This window comes from Bos javanicus, chromosome 1 (assembly GCF_032452875.1).
Source record: "Bos javanicus breed banteng chromosome 1, ARS-OSU_banteng_1.0, whole genome shotgun sequence".
Classification (NCBI taxonomy): Eukaryota; Metazoa; Chordata; class Mammalia; order Artiodactyla; family Bovidae; genus Bos; species Bos javanicus.
Window position 1 is genome coordinate 111,151,813 of NC_083868.1, and position 20,613 is coordinate 111,172,425.

Sequence of the window (20,613 nt, forward strand, 5' to 3'; positions counted from 1 at the left end):
GACACTGTCAAGGGCAGAGCAAAGATGAAGAGGGGAATAACATGCTTACAGTTGACTCCTCTGCTCTGAAAGGGAAGGTATATTTGTCTTTTTCCGCTCCAAGTACCATACCAGCCAGTAAGAGGTTATGCACATGCTAGATACAGTGGATTATTAACTTTAGACCTCCCTCCTTCCTTATCACTTATTTTGCATCTGATTGAAGTCTGCATCCATTGCTTTGATATCTGTGCACTTGCCTCTGTGCTGCCTCAATTCTCCTTTCCTGAGATGGCCCTGGAGTGGACCTGGTGATGACCACCCTGGTCCTCCTTTCGAACTCAAGGAATTATTTCCCCAGCTCTTAGGAATGCCGTCATCAGAAAGCACTTGGCTAAAGTGAGTCACCTAGCCCAGGGACAGACCTGCCTCCCAGGGCAGCCTCTGTCCAATGACTGGTCATACAAGGGATATAAAAACTCCTCTTGCCCCAACTTGGGACAGCTCTGCAGGGCCATCTGAGCTTCAGAGATCTCCATGGGGTCAGCTGAGTTCACTGCTGAGACTGCATCACAGCCCAGATTCCTAATAACTGTTCTGCAGGCTAATTTCCACCTCAGGTCTGCTTCCCAAGTACTCTCCACTGTAACAAGCCCTTTGTGATGATCTGCTGCTGCTGCTAAGTTGCTTCAGTCATGTCCGACTCTGTGCGACCCCATAGACGGCAGCCCACCAGGCCCCCCCCACCCAGTCCCTGGGATTCTCCAGGCAAGAACACTGGAGTGAGTTGCCATTTCCTTCTCCAATGCATCAAAGTGAAAAGTGAAAGTGAAGTTGCTCAGTCGTGTCCGACTCTTAGCAACCCCATGGACTGCAACCCACCAGGCTCCTCCATTCATGGGATTTTCCAGGCAAGAGCACTGGAGTGGGGCGCCATGCTACCTATGACCAATATTGGGAACAGGCATTCAGATAGATAAAAATAAGAAGATAAGACCCCTCCCTATGGATCTATTAAATAACAGGATGAGCTTGTGAGCTGTGGAAAAGACCCTTTATCTCCCTAAGTGTCTCCTTAGGGATGGTAGTAAGAACTACCTTTAAAAGAGCTTGTCTTGTGTCAGGCACCAGGCTGAGCCCTTCATTAATCTTAGGGACCATCATCTGCATTTTACTAATGTGGCAACATTTAACATTTGTAAATGTTAACAAATCCAGTTAATGCAGAGTGAGTTGAAGCCCAGTGAGTATATCCGCTTAGATGCACTATCCCTGACTCCTCAGTGGTATCAAGGAAGCGAAGGAAGGCTTGACGGGACCTGAGGGGTTTCTTCAGGGAAGCTGTTGGTACTCAATGCCTCCATAGCTCATTTATGCCGTGAAAGTAATCGTTAAAGGCAATGGTCAGAATTATCATTTTGATAAGCACCGTTCTGAATGTGTAAATGAAGGTGTAAAGGAGTTCTGTAGTAAATACGATTGTTATAGGTCCCATTTATCTGCAGCTTACTAGTCAGAGGGCTATATAAATGTCTGACATGCATAACATGGTTAATATTTTCAACAGAACTTCCCGTTTTGCATATGAAAAAATGAGGAACGGAGGTTGAATTAACTTGCCCAAGTCTGGGTGACCCAGTTTTCCTAAGACTGAGAAATACTAAAATGGGAACAAGACAAACTGGGGCCAGTTGGTCTAGGTGAAGCTAAAACACATATGTATACACATGCCAGCAATAAAATCTCTTCGTAAAGTTACTAAATACTAATTCCAAAACTGATTGTCCTCTAATTATTGAGCCTGCTCATTTAGTAGATTGACAGCTTCAAGAGCTATTAATAGTCTAAATGTGAAAAATACAGGAAGCAAGATAAAGTGGAAAATAATCTCTGAGTCAATCTTAGCCATTTCCGGTGATTAAAATATTATCCTTTTAAAATACTAGAATCACAGAAACTGTATTGTAAAATACAGTTTGCTTTGCATTTTCTATGATCAGCATAATTGGAGACAAAAGTAACTCACCTCATCTGAAATTTGACCTCCAAATGTCACCCATGTTCCTGGAAAAGAATAAATACTTGCATGTTATTCATAATCAGTTTTCTAATGTTGTGCATTAAGGAAAATACTTTTCTTACACTGGGGCTACTTCAGTAGGTTGCTCATGAAGGTACCTGGACAGGAAGTGCTGCCCATCCTCCTTCTATCACTAAGTTCCCCAGCAGGGATCTGCATCCCTTTGCTTGTCTATTCTTCATTTAAAGGCCCAGTATATGCTAGTATTAGCCCTGTCTACTAATACTATTATTAGTATTATGTCTAAAAGTATTAGCTTTTTCTTCTGACTTAGGACTGTATATGCTGCTGTGTAAGAAGGCAGTGCCCCAAGCCTGCATCCCCTGCCCACTCATTTTCATTCCACCTGGCTAAGAAGTTAGCAGTTCTGAAAGGGAAGGGAAGACCTTTGGTCAAATTTTCCCTTCCTTTGTCTCCAGTGAGGGACTCTATTTTGTGTTCTCTATTCCCTTTCAAAAGGAACCCTCTCAGAGGTTCTTCCAGTCCCCACTTCCAAGCTGCAAGGGGTGACAGTTAAGCTTTTTCCTCTCTTATGACCTGCCCCTCCAGAATGGAAATTGCCATTCGGTTTTGGGGTGGGATAGAGGCAGTAGCTGCTGAGTGAGGTTCGGGAAGGCAAGCAGGAGAGGCATAACCAGTTGCCAAAGAGCTGCATGTGTAAAGCAAGAGAGAATCAGGCACTGAGTGGGCTATTGCCTCTCAGGTCTATAGTCACTCACTCATTCATAATTCTCTCCTTGACCCTTTTTTTTTTTTTTTTTTTTTGAGCTCTAACTACCTTCCAGGCAAAGTCATTGAACCCACATGCTCAGCATAGTGAGGTGATTGCCCTAGCTCCTCTGTTCCAAGAGCTCACTATTGACAACTGCTGTTCTTTAGTCTCTAAGTCGTTGTCTGACTCTTTGTGACCCTGTGGACTGCAGCCCACTAGGATCCTCTGTCCATGGGGTTTTCCAGGCAAGAATACTGGAGTGGATTACCCTTTCCTTCTCCAGGGGATCTTCCTGACTCAGGGATCAAACTCACATCTCCTGCACTGGCAGGAGGATTCTTTACCACTGAGTCACCTGGGAGCCCCTCACAGTTGACAATACTAGTTGACAAATGATATGATGAAGGCAGATAGGAGGCAGGAGGGGAAGGAGTGCTCTACTCTGACTGGAGGGAGGTGGCCCTCAAGAAAGACTTCTGAGAAGAGGTTAAGTCTCAAAGGAAGTAGATGAACGAAGAAGGGAGGAACAGGCATTCCAGGTACAGGTAAGAGTGCAGGCAAGGCAGATGAGTAGAACACTTGAGTGGGCTGAGGAGCTGTGGCGTGGGCTTCTGCGCCAGGTGAGGGAACACGGCGTGGAGAGGGAGGGGTGACAGGAGGTGACTGGGCGCAGCTCATATTTGTGGGGGCAACAAAGAAATGTGGTTGGAAACTTATGTTTTGCAATAACAGGATAGCTACCATTTATGGAACATCTTCCAAATGCCAATAGTACACTGAGAAACATGTGTATGTTCATCACTATGAATTTTAACAAACTTACAAGGTAATTTTATTATCCCAATTTCCAGATGACGACTCTAGCAGCAACCAAACTAATACATGATACACTCAGGATTCCCCACACGTGCTGGGCTTCAAGGAGGATATCTTTCTCACTGCATTTTGCCACCTCATCAGTAACTTTCTAAAATTAATTGTGGTATTTGGATTCATACCCCCATAGAAGCATGTTGATGTAACTGTACCTTTTTTCTTCTTAAATCTCAGGGACTACACAAAGGGAGGATATATATTATTTTACTGGTACTCTCTCCATCCCCAGAGGTTGTAAATGGGAGGTTTACAGATTGCACTCGGTTTGCAGACTTCTTGTGCCCGGCAAGAACAATGTTGTCCCACTTGGAATTTTAATATAAGTTACCAACCTTTGGTAATTTAGGAAATTAATCTGCTTAATCTTGGGAGATTTTTCTTTTAAATGTCTGACTTCTAGCTTCTGCTAATGACAGAGGGTCAGTGTCCCCACATAGCCAACATGCCCTGAATCTGAGGGGCGATGTCCTCCCTGTTTATTCAAAGGTCATACACCTCTCTTTGTATTTTCAACACTGAGATCAAATGGCAGTTGTTATTTACTCCCACGTGTTTACTGCTATTTTTTAATTGTAAAATTTAGAGAAAAAGGGACTTGTGCATCTCCTAAAAAACAGAGTTCAGTATTTCAAGAAAAAATAAGGGTCCCTTTTTTGGTAGATGTGAAGAATTTCCAAGAAAAGTCTTTGTTGTAAACAAAGAATGTTTACAACAGAAAAATTACAACTTAAGGCACCATAATAAAATAAGCCATGACTGGGATTATACAGAAAAGATGGGCATTTGGAAACTTGATGGACTGAAGAAATGGCAGTGTTTGTTTTGAATGAGAATAAAATAAAAGATCTGCTGTGAAGTGCAGTTCTCTATTAAGTGGAAAAATTGCCTGGGCAACGAAACCTTTTTACAGATAACACTTTTACAAAAGGGTTTCTTTTGAATGTAGCAGAAATTATGTGTCCAGAGTATAAACAAGCACTTGCAAATGTTCCTATAATCAGAAACATTTCTGCTCAGCATGTTGAAAATCTGGCTGAGAACTTTCAGGATAAGTTAAATTATTGGTGGCATTTTCTATTGCAGTAAATGAGCTCATATATATAAATAATAGCACACTATTAGCTATATTTATTTGTGATGCTCTGAGAATTTTGGAAGGGTTAAAGAATTTTTGAACAAGGAGGCTCTGCAAGGCAAAACATCAGAATTACTTTGTGATGAGAAGGGTCTCAGACCATTGGATATAGAAGGCAGTGTTCCAAATTGTGTTACTACAGATCGGGTTCTCACAGAGGGCAGGGCTAAGCTTGGACTCGTCAAGCAACAGATCTGAGGTGGCTGTATTTTGAAGGGGCACTAAGCATAAGTCCATTAATTTCCTCATTTATCAGGAATGGCTTCGGGCTAAAAAGCTAAAAGGAAATAAGCCATGGATTTGGTAATTAATATCATGAATCAGCTATTCTTCTATATCTTGGAGAAAAATCAGGTCAGTGTTTGCTTAATGAATTTGCTGGCTTGTGCTGTGATCTTGGAGAGCATTTTTTTTTTTAACTGTTCATATCATCAAAGGAAGTAGTCCATATCCATTTAGCAGCAAAGATTGGCTCAAAGTTCCAAGCTTCTTGCTGACATTACACGTCTTCGACACCTTGTGGATAGTTTTCTATTGGGACATTCAGAATAATTTACACGAATACCTCATTTGCTTTTCTCAGTCCTGACAACATAGTCTTTGGAAAATTCATTTGTTAAAGAATAATTTGGTTCACTCTTTCAACATTGCAGTCAGTTCCCAGATATGAAAATGGTGACCTGAAATTTAATTTCCAAAATGGGACCTTTGAATACTGGATTTCATGCTTTAAGAAAACAAACCAGCATTATTTAGCTTGTTGTTGCTCAGTTGCTGTGTTGTGTCCAACTCTTTGTGACCCCGTAGACTGCAGCATGCCAGGCTTCCTGGTTCTTCACTACCTCCTGGAGTTTGCTCAGATTCATGTGCACTGAGTCTGCGATGCCATCCAACCATCTCATCCTCGGTCTCCCCCTTCTCTTTTGCCTTCAATCTTTCCCAGCATCAGGGTCTTTTCCAATGAGTCGGCTCTTTGCATCAGGTGGCCAAAGTATTAGAGCTTCAGCTTTAACATGAGTCCTTCCAATTCAGGATTGATTTCCTACTATCAACAGATTTGACCTCCCTGCAGTCCAACGGACTCTCAAGAGTCTTCTCCAGGACCAGAATTCGAAAGCATCAATTCTTCAGCTTATTCAGCTTCAATCAGTTCAGTTTAGTCGCTCAGTCATGTCTGACTCTTTGCGACCCCATGAATCGCAGCATGCCAGGCCTCCCTGTCCATCACCAACTCTCGGAGTTCACCCAAACTCTTGTGCATCAAGTCAGTGATGCCATCCAGCCATCTCATCCTCTGTCATCCCCTTCTCCTCCTGCCCCCAATCCCTCCCAGCATAAGGGTCTTTTCCAGTGAGTCAGCTCTTTGCATGAGGTGGCCAGAATATTGGAGTTTCAGCCTCAGCATCAGTCCTTCCAATGAGCACCCAGGACTGGTCTCCTTTAGGATGGATTGGTTGGATCTCCTTGCAGTCCAAGAGACTCTCAAGAGTCTTCTCCAGCACCACAGTTCAAAAGCATCAATTCTTCGGCGCTCAGCTTTCTTCACAGTCCCACTCTCACATCCATACATGACCACTGGAAAAACCATAGCCTTGACTAGATGGACCTTTGTTGGCAAAGTAATATCTCTGCTTTTTAATATGCTATCTAGGTTGGTCATAACTTTCCTTCCAAGGAGTAAGTGTCTTTTAATTTCATGGCTGCAATCACCATCTGCAGTGATTTTGGAGCCCCCAAAAATTAAGTCTGACACTGTTTCCACTGTTTCCTCATCTATTTCCCATGAAGTGATGGGACCAGATGCCATGATTGTAGTTTTCTGAATGTTGAGCTTTAAGTCAGCTTTTTCACTCTCCTCTTTCACTTTCATCAAGAGACTTTTTAGTTCCTCTTCACTTTCTGCCATACCTTTCTTAATTTTTGATAGTATAAATGAAGGGCTATGAAGTTACCAAACTCTACTACAAAATGGCATTGAATACCATGGCAACATTGAAAGCTAGAATAGTATTTCCATCTTGGAGGATATAACCCTCCTTATAAGAACCTAGCCATGTTAGGAAAATCTTATGTTTAGGAGCAGTTTTATTCCAAAATTAATCTGAAAAAAATTACCAACCCTAGTTTACATATTTAAGGCTTCGTACCATACATTACAGTAAATAGACCTGGCTGACATTTTAGTACAGAAGAAAAGACATCAGGTTTCTGATTCCAAGACAGAGCAGTAATGAATTATAAGATAACAATAATAATAAATGTTTTTTTCTTTTTCAGTTTTAGTTTAAAATTTTAAATATAAAATAAAATAGAGATATTATATACACACACACACACACACATACATAGCCACACCATAATGTAGTAAAAATGAAGAATCTGGTTCCATTTTGGGGATTCTGTCGTTCCTCCATTCAGCTTATTTGATTTAAGTAGGCTACCTCCCTGACCTTTTAGACATTTGCTATTTATTTCTTTTATAGTTATTTGTTTACAAACTTTAAATCTTTTACTAGAGAGTAAGCTATTTGAAGTATAGGGCTTTATTTCATTTATCTTCTTATCTCTACAGTCCTGGAATAAAACAGTCCTTGGAAAATGGTTGATAATTATCTGGTTAAATAGAATTGAATTGGCTTTTTGGCTATCATCAATGTACAAAGTACTGGGATAGTTTCCCACCAAATAAACATGTATATTTTGATTTATAGAAACATGAAAAATGCTTATCAACAGTCTTCAGTTCTTTTTTTTTTCAAGATAAATTTTTTTTTTTTACTTTACAATATTATATTGGTTTTGCCATACATCAACATGAATCCGCCACGGGTTCATGTTGTTCCCCATCCTGAACCCCCCTCCCACCTCCCTCCCCGTACCATCCTTCTGGGTCATCCCAGTGCACCAGCCCCAAGCATCCTGTGTCATGCATCAAACCTGGACTGGCGATTCGTTTCATATATGATATTATACATGTTTCAATGCCATTCTCCCAAATCATCCCACCCTCTCCCTCTCCCACAGAGTCCAAAAGACTGTTCTATACATCTGTGTCTCTTTTGCTGTCTTGCATACAGGGTTATCATTACCATCTTTCTAAATTCCATATACATGCATTAGTATGCTGTATTGGTGTTTTTCTTTCTGCTTACTTCACTCTGTATAATAGTCTCCAGTTTCATCCACCTCATTAGAACTGATTCAAATGTATTCTTTTTAATGGCTGAGTAATATTCCATTGTGTATATGTACCACAGCTTTCTTTATCCATTCGTCTGCTGATGGACATCTAGGTTGCTTCCATGTCCTGGCTATTATAAACAGTGCTGCGATGAACATTGGGGTACACATGTCTCTTTCAATTCTGGTTTCCTTGGTGTGTCAGTCTTCAGTTCTAACCCCTGTGTGATTGATGTGTTTCTTCTCACCCCTGAACCTACACAGCTGTGCCCTCTCCTGGAGAAGGGCAGGGGAAAGTCCTTGTCCCTGGCTGCAAGGCTTCCTGTGGATTGGAGGGGCACAGTATAGGCAGGGTCCACCACCAACCACGAGGAAGAGCTGACACTTACAAATAGGATGTATTCCCCCAGGATGGAGAAGGACTGAGTGGCAGTTTTTCAGACAGGAAAACTCTACTTGTGTGATTTTATTTCTACTACCCCTCTTCACAAGATCTAAGGTGGTTTATTACTTAACACAATTCTCAAAAACTTCTGTGGCAGTTTCCTTGATCATTTTTCTGCCTCTAATGAGAACATGCCTTCTTGAGACCTAGGATGGCATATGATTATTTCACTGTGATGTTTCAAATTAGTGAGATGCTATTTAGAAGATCATTTTACTTAACTGACACTTGTTGTTTCTAACTTGCTTAAAGCAGAGGAAGTATAAAGAGAACTTTGAACTGTTATTGTGTCTTCTGATGAAATTCCTTCGTGTACAAAGGAATATATGCTTTGAAAACCTCTATTTGAGGCTCTTGGCATATACCTACCCGAGCATAGAAAATGATCAGTGAAATGTAAAAGACAATGAAAACTGGCTTTATACACACATGCAGGCACACACACACACACCCCTCTATCTTTGGTTACTCAATTACCTTGTTGGTGGTTTACTGGGTAATTGCTAAGCATAAGGAAACACGCTTATCATTTAAATGATCTCCTTGCTTATATGAAGAAATATTTAGATATTCAGAAGTAGTAACATTTGGGTCTTTTTTCAAAATCCACTTTCTTTGTGAGCCTTATCTGGTCATCCATGTAGAATCTCAACACCCACCCCCTGACAGTTTAACTGCCATATCCCTACAGGTAGGCTACCTCCTTGGCCCTTTAACATCTCACATCACTTGGGTGCAATTATCATAACCAGCAAACTAACACTGCTACAGTACTAGTAACTAGACTACAGACCTTTGAATTTCATTGTCCTTTTTTTCTGTTCCAGGATCCTATACAGGACACAACATTGCATTAAGTTTTCACGTCTTCTTAGTGTCCTCTGTTGTGTCTTTCCTTATCTGTCTTTCATAATCTTGACGTTGATCAAGTATTTGATAGAATGTCCCTCAATTTGGGTTTAGATCATCTGTTGGATCATAGAAAAAGCAAGAGAATTCCAGAAAAACATCTACTTCTGCTTCATTGACTACATTAAAGCCTTTGACTGTGTGGATCACAACAAACTGTGGAAAATTCTGAAAGACATGGGAATACCAGACCACCTGACCTGCCTCCTGAGAAATCTGTATGCAGGTCAAGAAGCAACAGTTAGAACCGGGAATGGAACAACTGACTGGTTCCAAATTGGGAGAGGAGAACATTAAAGCTGTATATTGTCACCCTGCTTATGTAACTTATATGCAGAGTAAATCATGCAAAATTCCAGGCTAGAGGAAGGACAAGCTGGAGTCAAGACAGCCAGGAAAAATATCAATAACCTCAGATATGCAGATGACACCATCCTTATGGCAGAAAGCGAAGAGGAGCTAAAGAGCCTCCTGATGAAAGTGAAAGAGGAGAGTGAAAAAAGCTGGCTTTAAGCTCAACATTAAAAAAAAATGGAGATCATGGCATCCAGTCCCATCACTGCCTGCCAAATAGATGGGGAAACAGTGGAAACAGTAAGAGACTTTATTTTCTTGGGCTCCAAAATCACCACAGATGGTTACTGCAGCCATGAGATTAAAAGACGCTTACTCCTTGGAAGAAAAGCTACGACCAACCTAGACAGCATATTAAAAAGCAGAGACATTACTTTGCTGACAAAGGTCCATATAGTCAAAGCTATGGTTTTTCTAGTAGTCATGTATGGATGTGAGAGTTGAGCTGTGAAGAAAGCTGAGCGCCGAGGAATTGATGCTTTTGAACTGTGGTGTTGGAGAAGAGTCTTGAGAGTTCCTTGGACTGCAAGGAGATTCAACCTGTCCATCCTAAAGGAAATCAACCCTGAATATTCATTGGAAGGACTGATGCTGAAGCTGAAGCTCCAATACTTTGGCCACCTGCTGTGAAGAACTGACTCATTGGAAAACTCCCTGATGCTGGGAAAGATTGATGGTGGGAGGGGAAGGGGACGACAGAGGATGAGATGGTTGGATTGCACCAGTGACTTGATGGACATGAGTTTAAGCAGGCTCCGGGAGTTGGTGATGGACAGGGAAGCCTGGCATGCTGCTGTCCATGGGGTCACAAAGAGTCAGACATGACTGAGCGACTGAACTAAACTGAACTGAGGGTTATAGATTTGGTGGCTTCTATTTCTATACTGCAGTTTGACTTGCTTATGTTTTGGATATATTCAAGAAGGCAATATAAAAATGCAATTATAATATTTATTATATCACAACTAACTTTTCTTCATTCTTTTATTCAACAAGTCCACTATTTGAGTCTACTCTGTGCCAGGCATTGTACTTAAATTATAAGGATACAACAGTGAGAATATTATTTCTCCCATAATGGAGGAGCAGATTTAAGAGGCAAGACAAAATAATGAGAAAAACAAGCTAAATATACGGTGTTTATTTATGAATGTTAATTTCATAAATAAAATATGAAATGTGTAAGTTGACTGATGAGTGTTAAAGAGAGTCATGTTTATAAGGTGGGATTTGGTAGCTAAAATGTCAGGGGGTGGGTGTTGAGATTCTACATGGGGTGACCAGATAATGCTCACAAAGACAGTGGCTTTTGAAAAAAGACCCAAAGATAGTTAAGGAGCTAGTTAGGAAGCTACCTGAGGAAGAACATTCCAGCAGGGGGGAATAATGTGGAAGGGGCTTATTTGGCATGTTCAAGGTCAATGAGGAGACCAATGGCCAGAGAAGAGAAGATGAGGTCTGTGGGGTGATGGGGAACAGATTGCATGGAGTGATCTTGATCATAAGAAGGACTTTGGAGAGGAGTTTTGAATAGAGAAGTGACACAGTCTGATTCTATGAAAAGGAACCTGTGCTGTGGTGTTGAGAGCTCACCTCTGAGGTTGAGACACCAGCACCAGTGAGGAGTCTATCATGATCAATCTAGGTGAGACGTGAAGGTGGTTTGGTCTGAGTGCTGGAAATGAGGATGGTCAGAAGTGCTTGAGTTTTTGATAGATTTTGAAGGAAAGGTGATAGGATTTGCTGATTAAAGGGATGTAGTGTGAGAGAAGGTGAGACTTCAAGGACAACATCAAGGTCAGAACCAGGGGAGAATGCAGAGCCAATTCAATGCACTGCATTCTGGATTTAACAGTTTTTAAGTCTGGCAAATAGCGCACACATTGATTCCAGGTTAATGCAGTGAAAGCTGACCAAATGGTTGAGAGGTATTTAATCTAGAGGTGTTTAGAGTTATTCGTCTGTTACATCACTGAAGGATTTAAGGTTGGCAATGCAAACTGCAGCTGTCGTTGAACTTAGACTTATATGCTGCACAAAATTAGTGTGTTCACTATCTCATTCGAATAGAATTATTTCCAGAGAGAGGTAGAACTGGGGGTGGGAGTGTCCCCCAAATTTCATGGAAAGCAGGAAGCAGAATCTAAGTCCAAGCCAGGGCTGATTTGGAGGATGAGACGACAAGCTGTTGGCCTCCTATACCAGGGCCAGGGCATTTCCTGTGTGCATTTCCCCTCTGAGCGATGGGCAGAGTCTTCTGAGAATGGAACCCTTCCCCATGTCTTTAGATCCAAATTCTATTTATTCTTCAGGACCCAGAATTTCAGCTTCACAGTCCAGTGCTGCTAGACTTCCTTAACACCTCCTCTCCTCTAGATCTCTGTTGCATTAACTCCGTGACCCCAGGAAAGTCCCAACCTCTGGATTTCAAGTTTCATCACACAAAAAATTTGGGACCTTAACCTTTCTTCATTACTATGATTTCGTGATTCTGTGTCTGGGCTTTGAAGGGAGAAGAACTCATCCCATTCAACTACTCTGAACAAAGTATTATTACCACACCAACCATATCACATTGTAACTACATGTTTGTTTTTTTTTTTTTCACATATGACACCCCCACCAGATTGTTCTGAGGGCAGTGATCAAGTTTAATCTAAGTGTTTAATTCTAGCCACTGAAGTGAAGACTGACACATAGTAGGTACTTAATAATCATTCACTGAATCAGTAAACAAACACTTTAAAAACTCAGGCATCCAGCCCTGAAAGAAATGTCTCGAACACGAGAACATGTGCAGCGTGTTGGTTCTTTCCCTGATTCACTATCTTGGATCAGAGGTTTTCAAGCCTGGCTGCATATTTGAATATCCTGGGGGAGCTTTCAGTGGTTCTACTGACCTAGTCCCTCGACAGACCAGTTCATCAGAATCTCTGGGAACAGGACCCCAGCATCAGAATTTTTAAAAGATCCTCAGATAATCCTAATTGCATCCAGGGTTGAAGACCATCATTTTATTTTTTTTTAAATTTATTCATGTATAATTAATTTACAATGCTATGTTAATTTCTGCTGTACAAGCAAGGTGACTCAGTTATACACAGAAATATTTTTTCATATTCTTTTCCATTATGGTTTATCATAGGATATTGAATGTAGTTCCCTGTGCTATATATTAGGATCTTGTTACTTATCCATCCCATATATAATGGTTTGTACCTGCTAATCCCAAACTCCCAAACCTTCTCTCCCCAACCCTCACTCCAAACTGGCAGCCACAAGTCTGGTCTCTATGTTTCTGAGTCTGTTTCTGTTTCATAGATATGTTCATTTGTGTCGTATTTCAGATTCCACACATAAGTGAAATCATACAGTATTTGTCTTTCTCTTTTTAACTTACTTTGCTTAGTATGATCATATCTAGGTTTATCAGTGTTGCTGTAAATGGTGTTATTTCATTATTTTAAGTGGCTGCGTAATATTCCACTCCAGTCCATTCCATTCCACACACACACACACACATGCATATATATATATATAATACCACACTTTCTTTATCCATTCATCTGTTGATGGACATTTAGGTTGTTTTAATGTCTTGGGTATTGTAAACAGTACTGCTATGAACATAGGGGTGCATGTATCTTTTTGAATTATAGTTTTGTCTGGATATATGTCCAGGAGTAGGATTGCTGGATCATTTGGCAACTCTATTTTTAGTTTTTTGATGAACCTCCATACTGTTTTCCATAGTGGCTGCACCAATTTACATTCCCACCAACAGTGTAAGAGGGTTCCCTTTGCTCCACATCCTCTCCATCATTTACTGTTTGTGGATTTTTAAATGATAGCCATTCAGACCAGTGTGAGGTGGTAATTCATTATAGATTTGATTTGCATTTTTCTGATAATTAGTGATGATAAGAATCTTTTCACGTGCCTATTGGCCATCTGTATGTCTTTGGAGAAATATCTATTTAGGTCTTCAGCTCATTTATCAACTGGGTTGTTTTGTTCTTATTGAATTATAGGAGTTGTTTATGTTTTGGAAATTAAGCCCTTGTTGGTCTTTTCATTTGCAAATATTTTCTCCCAGTCCAAAATGAAAATGTCTTTTCATTTTGTTTATGGTTTCCTTCGCTGTGCAAAAGCTTTGCACAAAACCTAAGTTTGATTAGGTCCCATTTGTTTATTTTTGCCTTTATTTCTATTGCCTTGGGTCACTGACCTAAGAAAACATTGGTGCAATTTAAGTCAGAGAATTCTTGCCTATGGTCTCTTCTAGGTTAAGTTACTTGTCCAAAGTCCATAAATCAGTAATTGGTGGAGTTGGAGCCAGGATTTAACCAACTTCCCACTGTTAATCGCAATATGGTATGGAAAGAATGCTGCTCTTTTAATAAGCTGGGTGAAGTGAGTTCATATTGATGGAGGATCAAAACAAACAGAACGCAGATACTCTAGAAATCTGGCCTGAGAGGAAGTCTCAGAAAATGGGCCTGAGATGTACAGAGAGGTAACAGAGATGAAGAATTGGCTTTTGCCTTTGGTGTCCTCTTAAAAGGCATGGAATACAGCTGTCTTCCTACTGGTAAGGCAGCAGAGTGAATGGCTAAGTAGCAAAGCAATGTTCTGAGCAGCCCCGTTGTGGTCATGGTAGATAAACTGGATGAAGACCTATGTCTGGGCATATGGGACACAGCTCAAGGCCCTATCTTTTTCAAATGGTACAGACAAAGCATTCTTTGTTGTTCTGGTTTGCATCTGCAGATGTTCTCTACCAAGCCTGGCCTTTATTTTTGGATCCAAGCTGCAGCCTGGTCTCTCATTTTTGGCTTTCAGTGTATTGCTAATGAGCATCTGGCCTGGGATAACAGAAGTGATGACAGCCTAGCCTTTACATTTTTACTCTGGTTACCTTTTCTTGCAAGAGCCAATAATACTATTTAAGGTCTGAGCAGGGAGAGGGGAGATGAAGGGCTGCTTTCACATCTGTGCTTTATTAAAGAGCTTGAAATAGCAAGGCAACTAGGCGAGGAAGTGGTAATGTCCACACAGAACACAAGTGGGCTCTCAAGGCAGGGGACATGTACTTTAAGAAGTATTCTCATTCACAGGCAGCTCTGCAAGATCGGAAGAACTCCACATATAGACAGATGAGGAAGTGAAGTGGTAGAAAGATGACTTCCCACAGTTGGTTAGTGGTGGGGTACCCAAGGGCATGGTTTTTCCTCAGCCTCATGCTATCTTCTGGTGATGACTTCCCCATCTCCCCCGTGTATCCTGGTTCCAGCCAAATGGTATGGTCTAGTGTTTGCTCTGAATGCTCTGAAACCAAACAATATCTTGCTTTCATGAATCTTGCGACATTCCTCTCTCTGCCAAATGCTTCCTTACTGAATCTTCCTTATGGTAAGCTTTACATTTATTTCTGCCCCCAAACTTCCTCTAATGGATGAAGAACAGGCCACTCCCATGGGCCATCTCCCTGCTCCCAGATTCTCCCAACTCCATCTGAGGACATTTTAATCTTGTCTTCCCATGTGACCTCATGCATAGAGCCATTCTGGACTTTAAGCTCTCAAACACTTAAGAACTTCAGAGCCAGGGCTGAGAGCTGAACCATAAGGAGCTGTAGTTGTCAATGAAGGAATTCTTGGGTGTATCCTTGAGAGTATGAGTGTACCATATAGAGTACACAGGGGCAGAGTGTAGCAATGGACAAGGCAGAGGGGAGCCTAATCTTAGCTTAGGCATGGTTGGGATAAGGCTGGGTCTTCTGTGGACCTTCTAATACATGTCTGAAGGCTGGAGGTTTTGAGGGTTAAATGGCTAGGATTGACATTACATCCTTCATGATCCTTATAGAGAATGTACAAATATTTGATGTTTTCCTTCTTTGATTTAAAGTACTTTTAAGTGCCAAGAGATGCTGCTAGCTCCATTTTAAGATTTGTTTCAGAACAAGTCTGCCTGGAACCGTTTTGTTCAGTTTCTCCATTAATCTGACCAGTAAAGTTTAAAGACAAGGCAGTAATGATGGGAGTAGGATGAAGGATGGTGGGGCAAGTAGTTTAGAAGAGGCAGTTTTGTTCTATAAAGCAGGAGCTGCTGTGCACACAGCATAGGAACGAAATTTCAGTGCCTTAAACTTTCCCCCAGAAAACAGTGACCCACTCCCCGCATTAAGATGTTAGAATTAATGATACATAATAATGTAAATCCATGGCTAAAGCTCCTTACATTTTCTCATGTGGGTGTGACTCCCGAATGAATTGATTTAGCACCTTGAGCCTGTTAGGAAATTCTTAAATAAAATAAAACCAGAAGTTCTTTGATGGGTTTTTCTTCCTAGGGAGTTTTACTCTTCTGTCCACACTATTGAAATGAATATTATTACTTTTATAATAAGAAGCAAAAGTTATTAAAAAAAAAACTCATTGCTTTATTGGGAAATCCATTCATAAACGAAGATTCTAACAAATTATAGCTCTTCCTATTTCCTGAACATGGAAAAGAGGCAGTGTTTATATTTTGTTAGTATATTGCCCAAGGTTCCTTGGTCAATTTCTCATATCTTTTTGTTCTAATATTTACATGTTGAAAATTATTTCTTACAACAAAGTTTCCAGGGTACTTATAACCAGCACACATCATTAATGTGCCTTGTTCATTCTGTTCTTTTGGAAGCACTTGTATAAGAAACGAGTGGTGCTGGGAAAACTGGACAGCTGGACATGTAAAAGAACAAAATTAGAACATATTCTCACACCATATACAAAAATAAACTCGAAATGGGCTAAAGACCTAAATGTAAGACCAGAAACCATAAAACTCCTAGAAGAAAACATAGGCAGAACACTCTTTGACATAAGTTGTAGCAATATTTTTTTGGATCTGTCTCTTCAGGCAAAGAAAACGAAAGCAAAAATAAATAAGGGAACCTAACTAAACTTAAAAGCATTTGCACAGCAAAGGGAACCATCAACAAAATGAAAAGACAACATACAGAATGGGAGAAAATATCTGCAAATGATACGACAGATAAGGGGTTAATATCCAAAATATATAAACAGTTTATACAACTCAGTATAAAAAAAACACACACACAAAAAACAAATAATCTGACTAAAAAATGGGCAGAAAACCCAAACAGATATTTTCCCAAAGAAGACATACAGATGGCCAATAGGCACGTGAAAGATGCTCAGCATCACTAATCATCAGGGAAATACAAGTTGAAACCACAACGAGATGTCACTTCATACCTCTCAGAATGACCGTGTGTGTGTGCCTAGTCACTCAACTGAGTCAGACTCTTTGTGACCCTGTGGACTGTAACCTGCCAGGCTCCTCTGTCCATGGGGATTCTCCAGGCAAGAATATTGGAGTGGGGTACCATATTCTTCTCCAGGGGATCTTCCCAACCCAGGATCAAACCCAGGTATCGCACATTGTAGGCAGATTCTTTATCAGCTGGGCTACCAGAGAAGCCCCCCTCAGAATGACATCACCAAATAAATAATAAATGTTGGCAAGGATGTGGAAAAAAGAGAGCCCTAGTACATGGTTGGTGAAAATGTAAATTGGTATAGCCACTGTGGAAAACAGAACATAGGTTCCTCAAAAAACAAAAACTAGAACTAACATATTATCCAGCAATTCCACTCCTGAGTATATATCCAAAGTAAATGAAAACAATAATTCAGAAAGATACATGCACCCCAGTGTTATGAGCAGCATCATTTATAAGAGCCAAGATATGGAAGCAAAGTTAAGTGTTCATCAACAAATGAATGGACAAAGATGTGGTATATATACATGTGTGTACACACACACACTCACACACACACACACACACACAGGAATACTATTCAGCCATGAAAAAGAATGAAATTTTGCCATTTGCAGCAACATGGATAGACTTGAGGGCATTACGCTGAGTTAAATAAGTTAGACAGAGAAACACAAACGCTGTATGCTATCACTTATATGTGGAACCTAAAAAATAAGATAAACAAGTGAATAGAACAAAACAGAAACAGACATAGAGAATGAACTAGTGGTTACCAGTGGGGAGGGAGAAAAAAGGAGGGGAGCAAGATAGGGGTAGGGGATTAAAGTACAAACTATTATGTATAAAATAAATAAGCTAAAGGATATATTTTATAGAGCAGGGAATATAGTCAATATTTTATAATGATTTTAAATGGAGTATAGTCTAGAAAAATATTGAATCACTATGCTATATACCTGAAACCAATATAATATAATAAATCAACTATAATTAAAGAAAGAAATGTACAGAATGACACAGGTGAAATAACACAGTGTTGAAATAAAATTAGACACTACAGGACACTAGGGCTAAGTGGTAATTTCTGTTTTTTTAAACAAATTGAAATAGTTTCAATGTTTTATTCTGAAGTGGGATCTATCATTAAGGTTGAAAGCATATATATACATTTATATATTTTTCTTTTTCTGTGAACTCCTAGCATGGGACCTGGAATACAGCAATACATACTTTTATTCTTGGCTTTATACCTTGCCTTTCCATAGTAAGTTACTATGAATAAGAACTCTCTGGAAAAGTTCTGCTGTCAAGGTTTGAAAGTCAAGGTGACCTCCTTTACACTTACTTTTATCTCTAAAAAGTTCATGGCAAATTTTTATCTTTGTGCAGGGATACATTTCTTTGATAGTTCAGTGAGTTATTCTCCCCCAAACAGTAATAATTTTGAGTTACTCTGGTGTTCATTAAAAAATGTGTGTTCATAGGACTATCAGGATATGTTAGGAAATACATTTTAATTCCATAGTGAGGCCAAGAAACTCTCTTAGTGAAAATAAGATAGGGATAATATACTGTGAAAAAGAATGAAAAAATTTTTTGTAACAGTCCTTTCAAATTCTCCCTCTTGTGTTGTAAGTTTCATGATGTTCATAGTATTAAGTATCACTAACAAAAACTCAAAGTTGGACTATAATACAAAGTGTTTACAAACTTTTTGACTAAGAAGTTTTTGAAATGTAGAGAAATTAAAACTGAGGAAATAAATAAGGGATAATTTAGCAAAATCCTGAAGATTTTTAAAAAGTTCTCAAACCTATTACATTCAAATTAACCCAGTTCCCATGCTTCCCTGTAGATTTATGAATTTACATATAAAGATTAGCTTATTTTATGCGTACTTGATGGTTTCCATTTGTTAATGATTTCAGCTTCTTCTTTTAAATCTATAACATCCTTTTCCTAATGAAAAATGTATAGCCGTATCAAGCAGATGAAGTATTTTAGCATTTTCCATGGACTTATGCATGAAAATTTTTATGCAGTGACTCTCTATTTCTAACTAAGCTACAGAGATCTTCCTTTTTCAGTAATTGTATGTAGAAATTTATCACATTAAATAAGAAAATGCACAAGCAATACTAAATCATGAAACCATGATTGTATATCTTAAGTTTTAGGAGATCCCATTTAATCCAAACTCTACATAGAGTCGCTTACCTTTGAAAGGATATTTTGTACTATACTGAGAGTATAATAGTATACTGAGAGTATAGTAATATCTTGAGAGTATACTAGACTGTTGTATGGAAGAAGCCCGAAAGAGCTCCTGGCAGTATCACCTGGACACTGGTGCTCCCATCCAGGCTTTGGCATTGAGGAAATGTCAGTATTATAACCACACAGTCCCAACTTTAGAGGTATGGAATGAAATTTCCTAATGTACTGTGCAGAAAGCTATCTTGAGATTTAGGTAATCAGAAGCATCAAGGAATATAAAAATTACATTTCTGCATCAACAATACTTAATGAGAACAATCCAGTTCTCAAACACAGAGGACAGGCTACCCTGAGACGTTTTCAAAACAATTAACATCTTAGGATAATCTTTGTATCCCTAGAAACTACATAGAGCCTGGTACATGAGAAGGGTTTATTCAGTGTTTCATAAATGAATGAATTCAAGAACAGCAGAGAAGTGATCATACTAGTAGTAATGTTTGATGAACTCTTTTACTGCCTGATGATTTTCTTTTCATTTATTCCATTGCTTGGAAATGAGTAAATCTGAATAAATTTATCTGTGGCCCTTACATGAGTTTGTGGCTTGGGTATCCATCAGCTACCACATGGGTATACACAATGACAGAATATTCTGAAGGGTGGCTGGCACATTGGCCTGGGTCTCAGGAGTCATTATGGTAGAAGACCACTTGCATTTTCCATCTTAAAGCAGTGCTGGTATTTATTTCTCCTTCTGCCAGCACCAGGAGTCCTGGTTTTAGGAAGCTAGGGTGGCTGTGTTCAGAAGAAACTCCTGGGGCAGCAAAGATAACCTCCTGAAGACTCTCCATCTTCGACCATTTTGTGATTAGTCAAGAACTTTAGGGATCACCCACCATGAAGAATTAGAACTCTCTATCTACTAGGTAAGAAAAAGAGTACCTAACTGAGGAGAAGAATGTGGTACCCAGTGGTCTGGTGTGTCCAACCCCTCATGATTTCTGAAGGCTGGGTAGAGAGCTCAGCCTGCCCTCCACAAGCACAGGGCGTTTCTCTGTCCTGCTCATCACGGCCTCTCCAACACCTCAGACAGGTTTGAATTGTGCAGATCAACTCTCTCGCATGTCTTACTCACTGCCTTCTAAAATTAATTCTCTTATATTTAAAAAAAAATCATAAAGGATAGGCATTTTCATTTTCTTTCCGATACACATGAGGTTGAGTATGTCTGTGGCTAAATAGATTGGCCTTTGAGACTTGACTCATCTCTAAAATAGATACTGATACTTACTCCAGTGTTGTTGTGAGAACAAAATGAGATGATGATGGAATACTTTTTCTATAACTTACATTGTGCCAGGCACTGTGCTACATACTTTATAGACACAATATCATTTGGAACTCACAACCATTCTGATTTGAGTTT

At 39.8% G+C, this 20,613-nt stretch overlaps 1 protein-coding gene across 4 annotated transcripts in view; it reads right to left on the reverse strand.

Annotated features, from left to right (window-relative positions):
* The window catches only part of KCNAB1 (potassium voltage-gated channel subfamily A regulatory beta subunit 1), a 444,529-nt gene that overhangs the window by 88,312 nt on the left and 335,604 nt on the right, over nucleotides 1–20,613 (reverse strand). For 2 of the 4 annotated variants that reach the window (XM_061417766.1, XM_061417774.1), the window contains exon 3: nucleotides 2,006–2,043. In XM_061417766.1, the coding sequence (XP_061273750.1) occupies nucleotides 2,006–2,043 (38 nt within the window). Of the gene's footprint in view, nucleotides 1–2,005; nucleotides 2,044–8,884; nucleotides 9,076–9,200; nucleotides 9,485–20,613 lie in introns of those variants that run through there. The other 2 variants (XM_061417784.1, XM_061417793.1) reach the window with 2 other exon arrangements.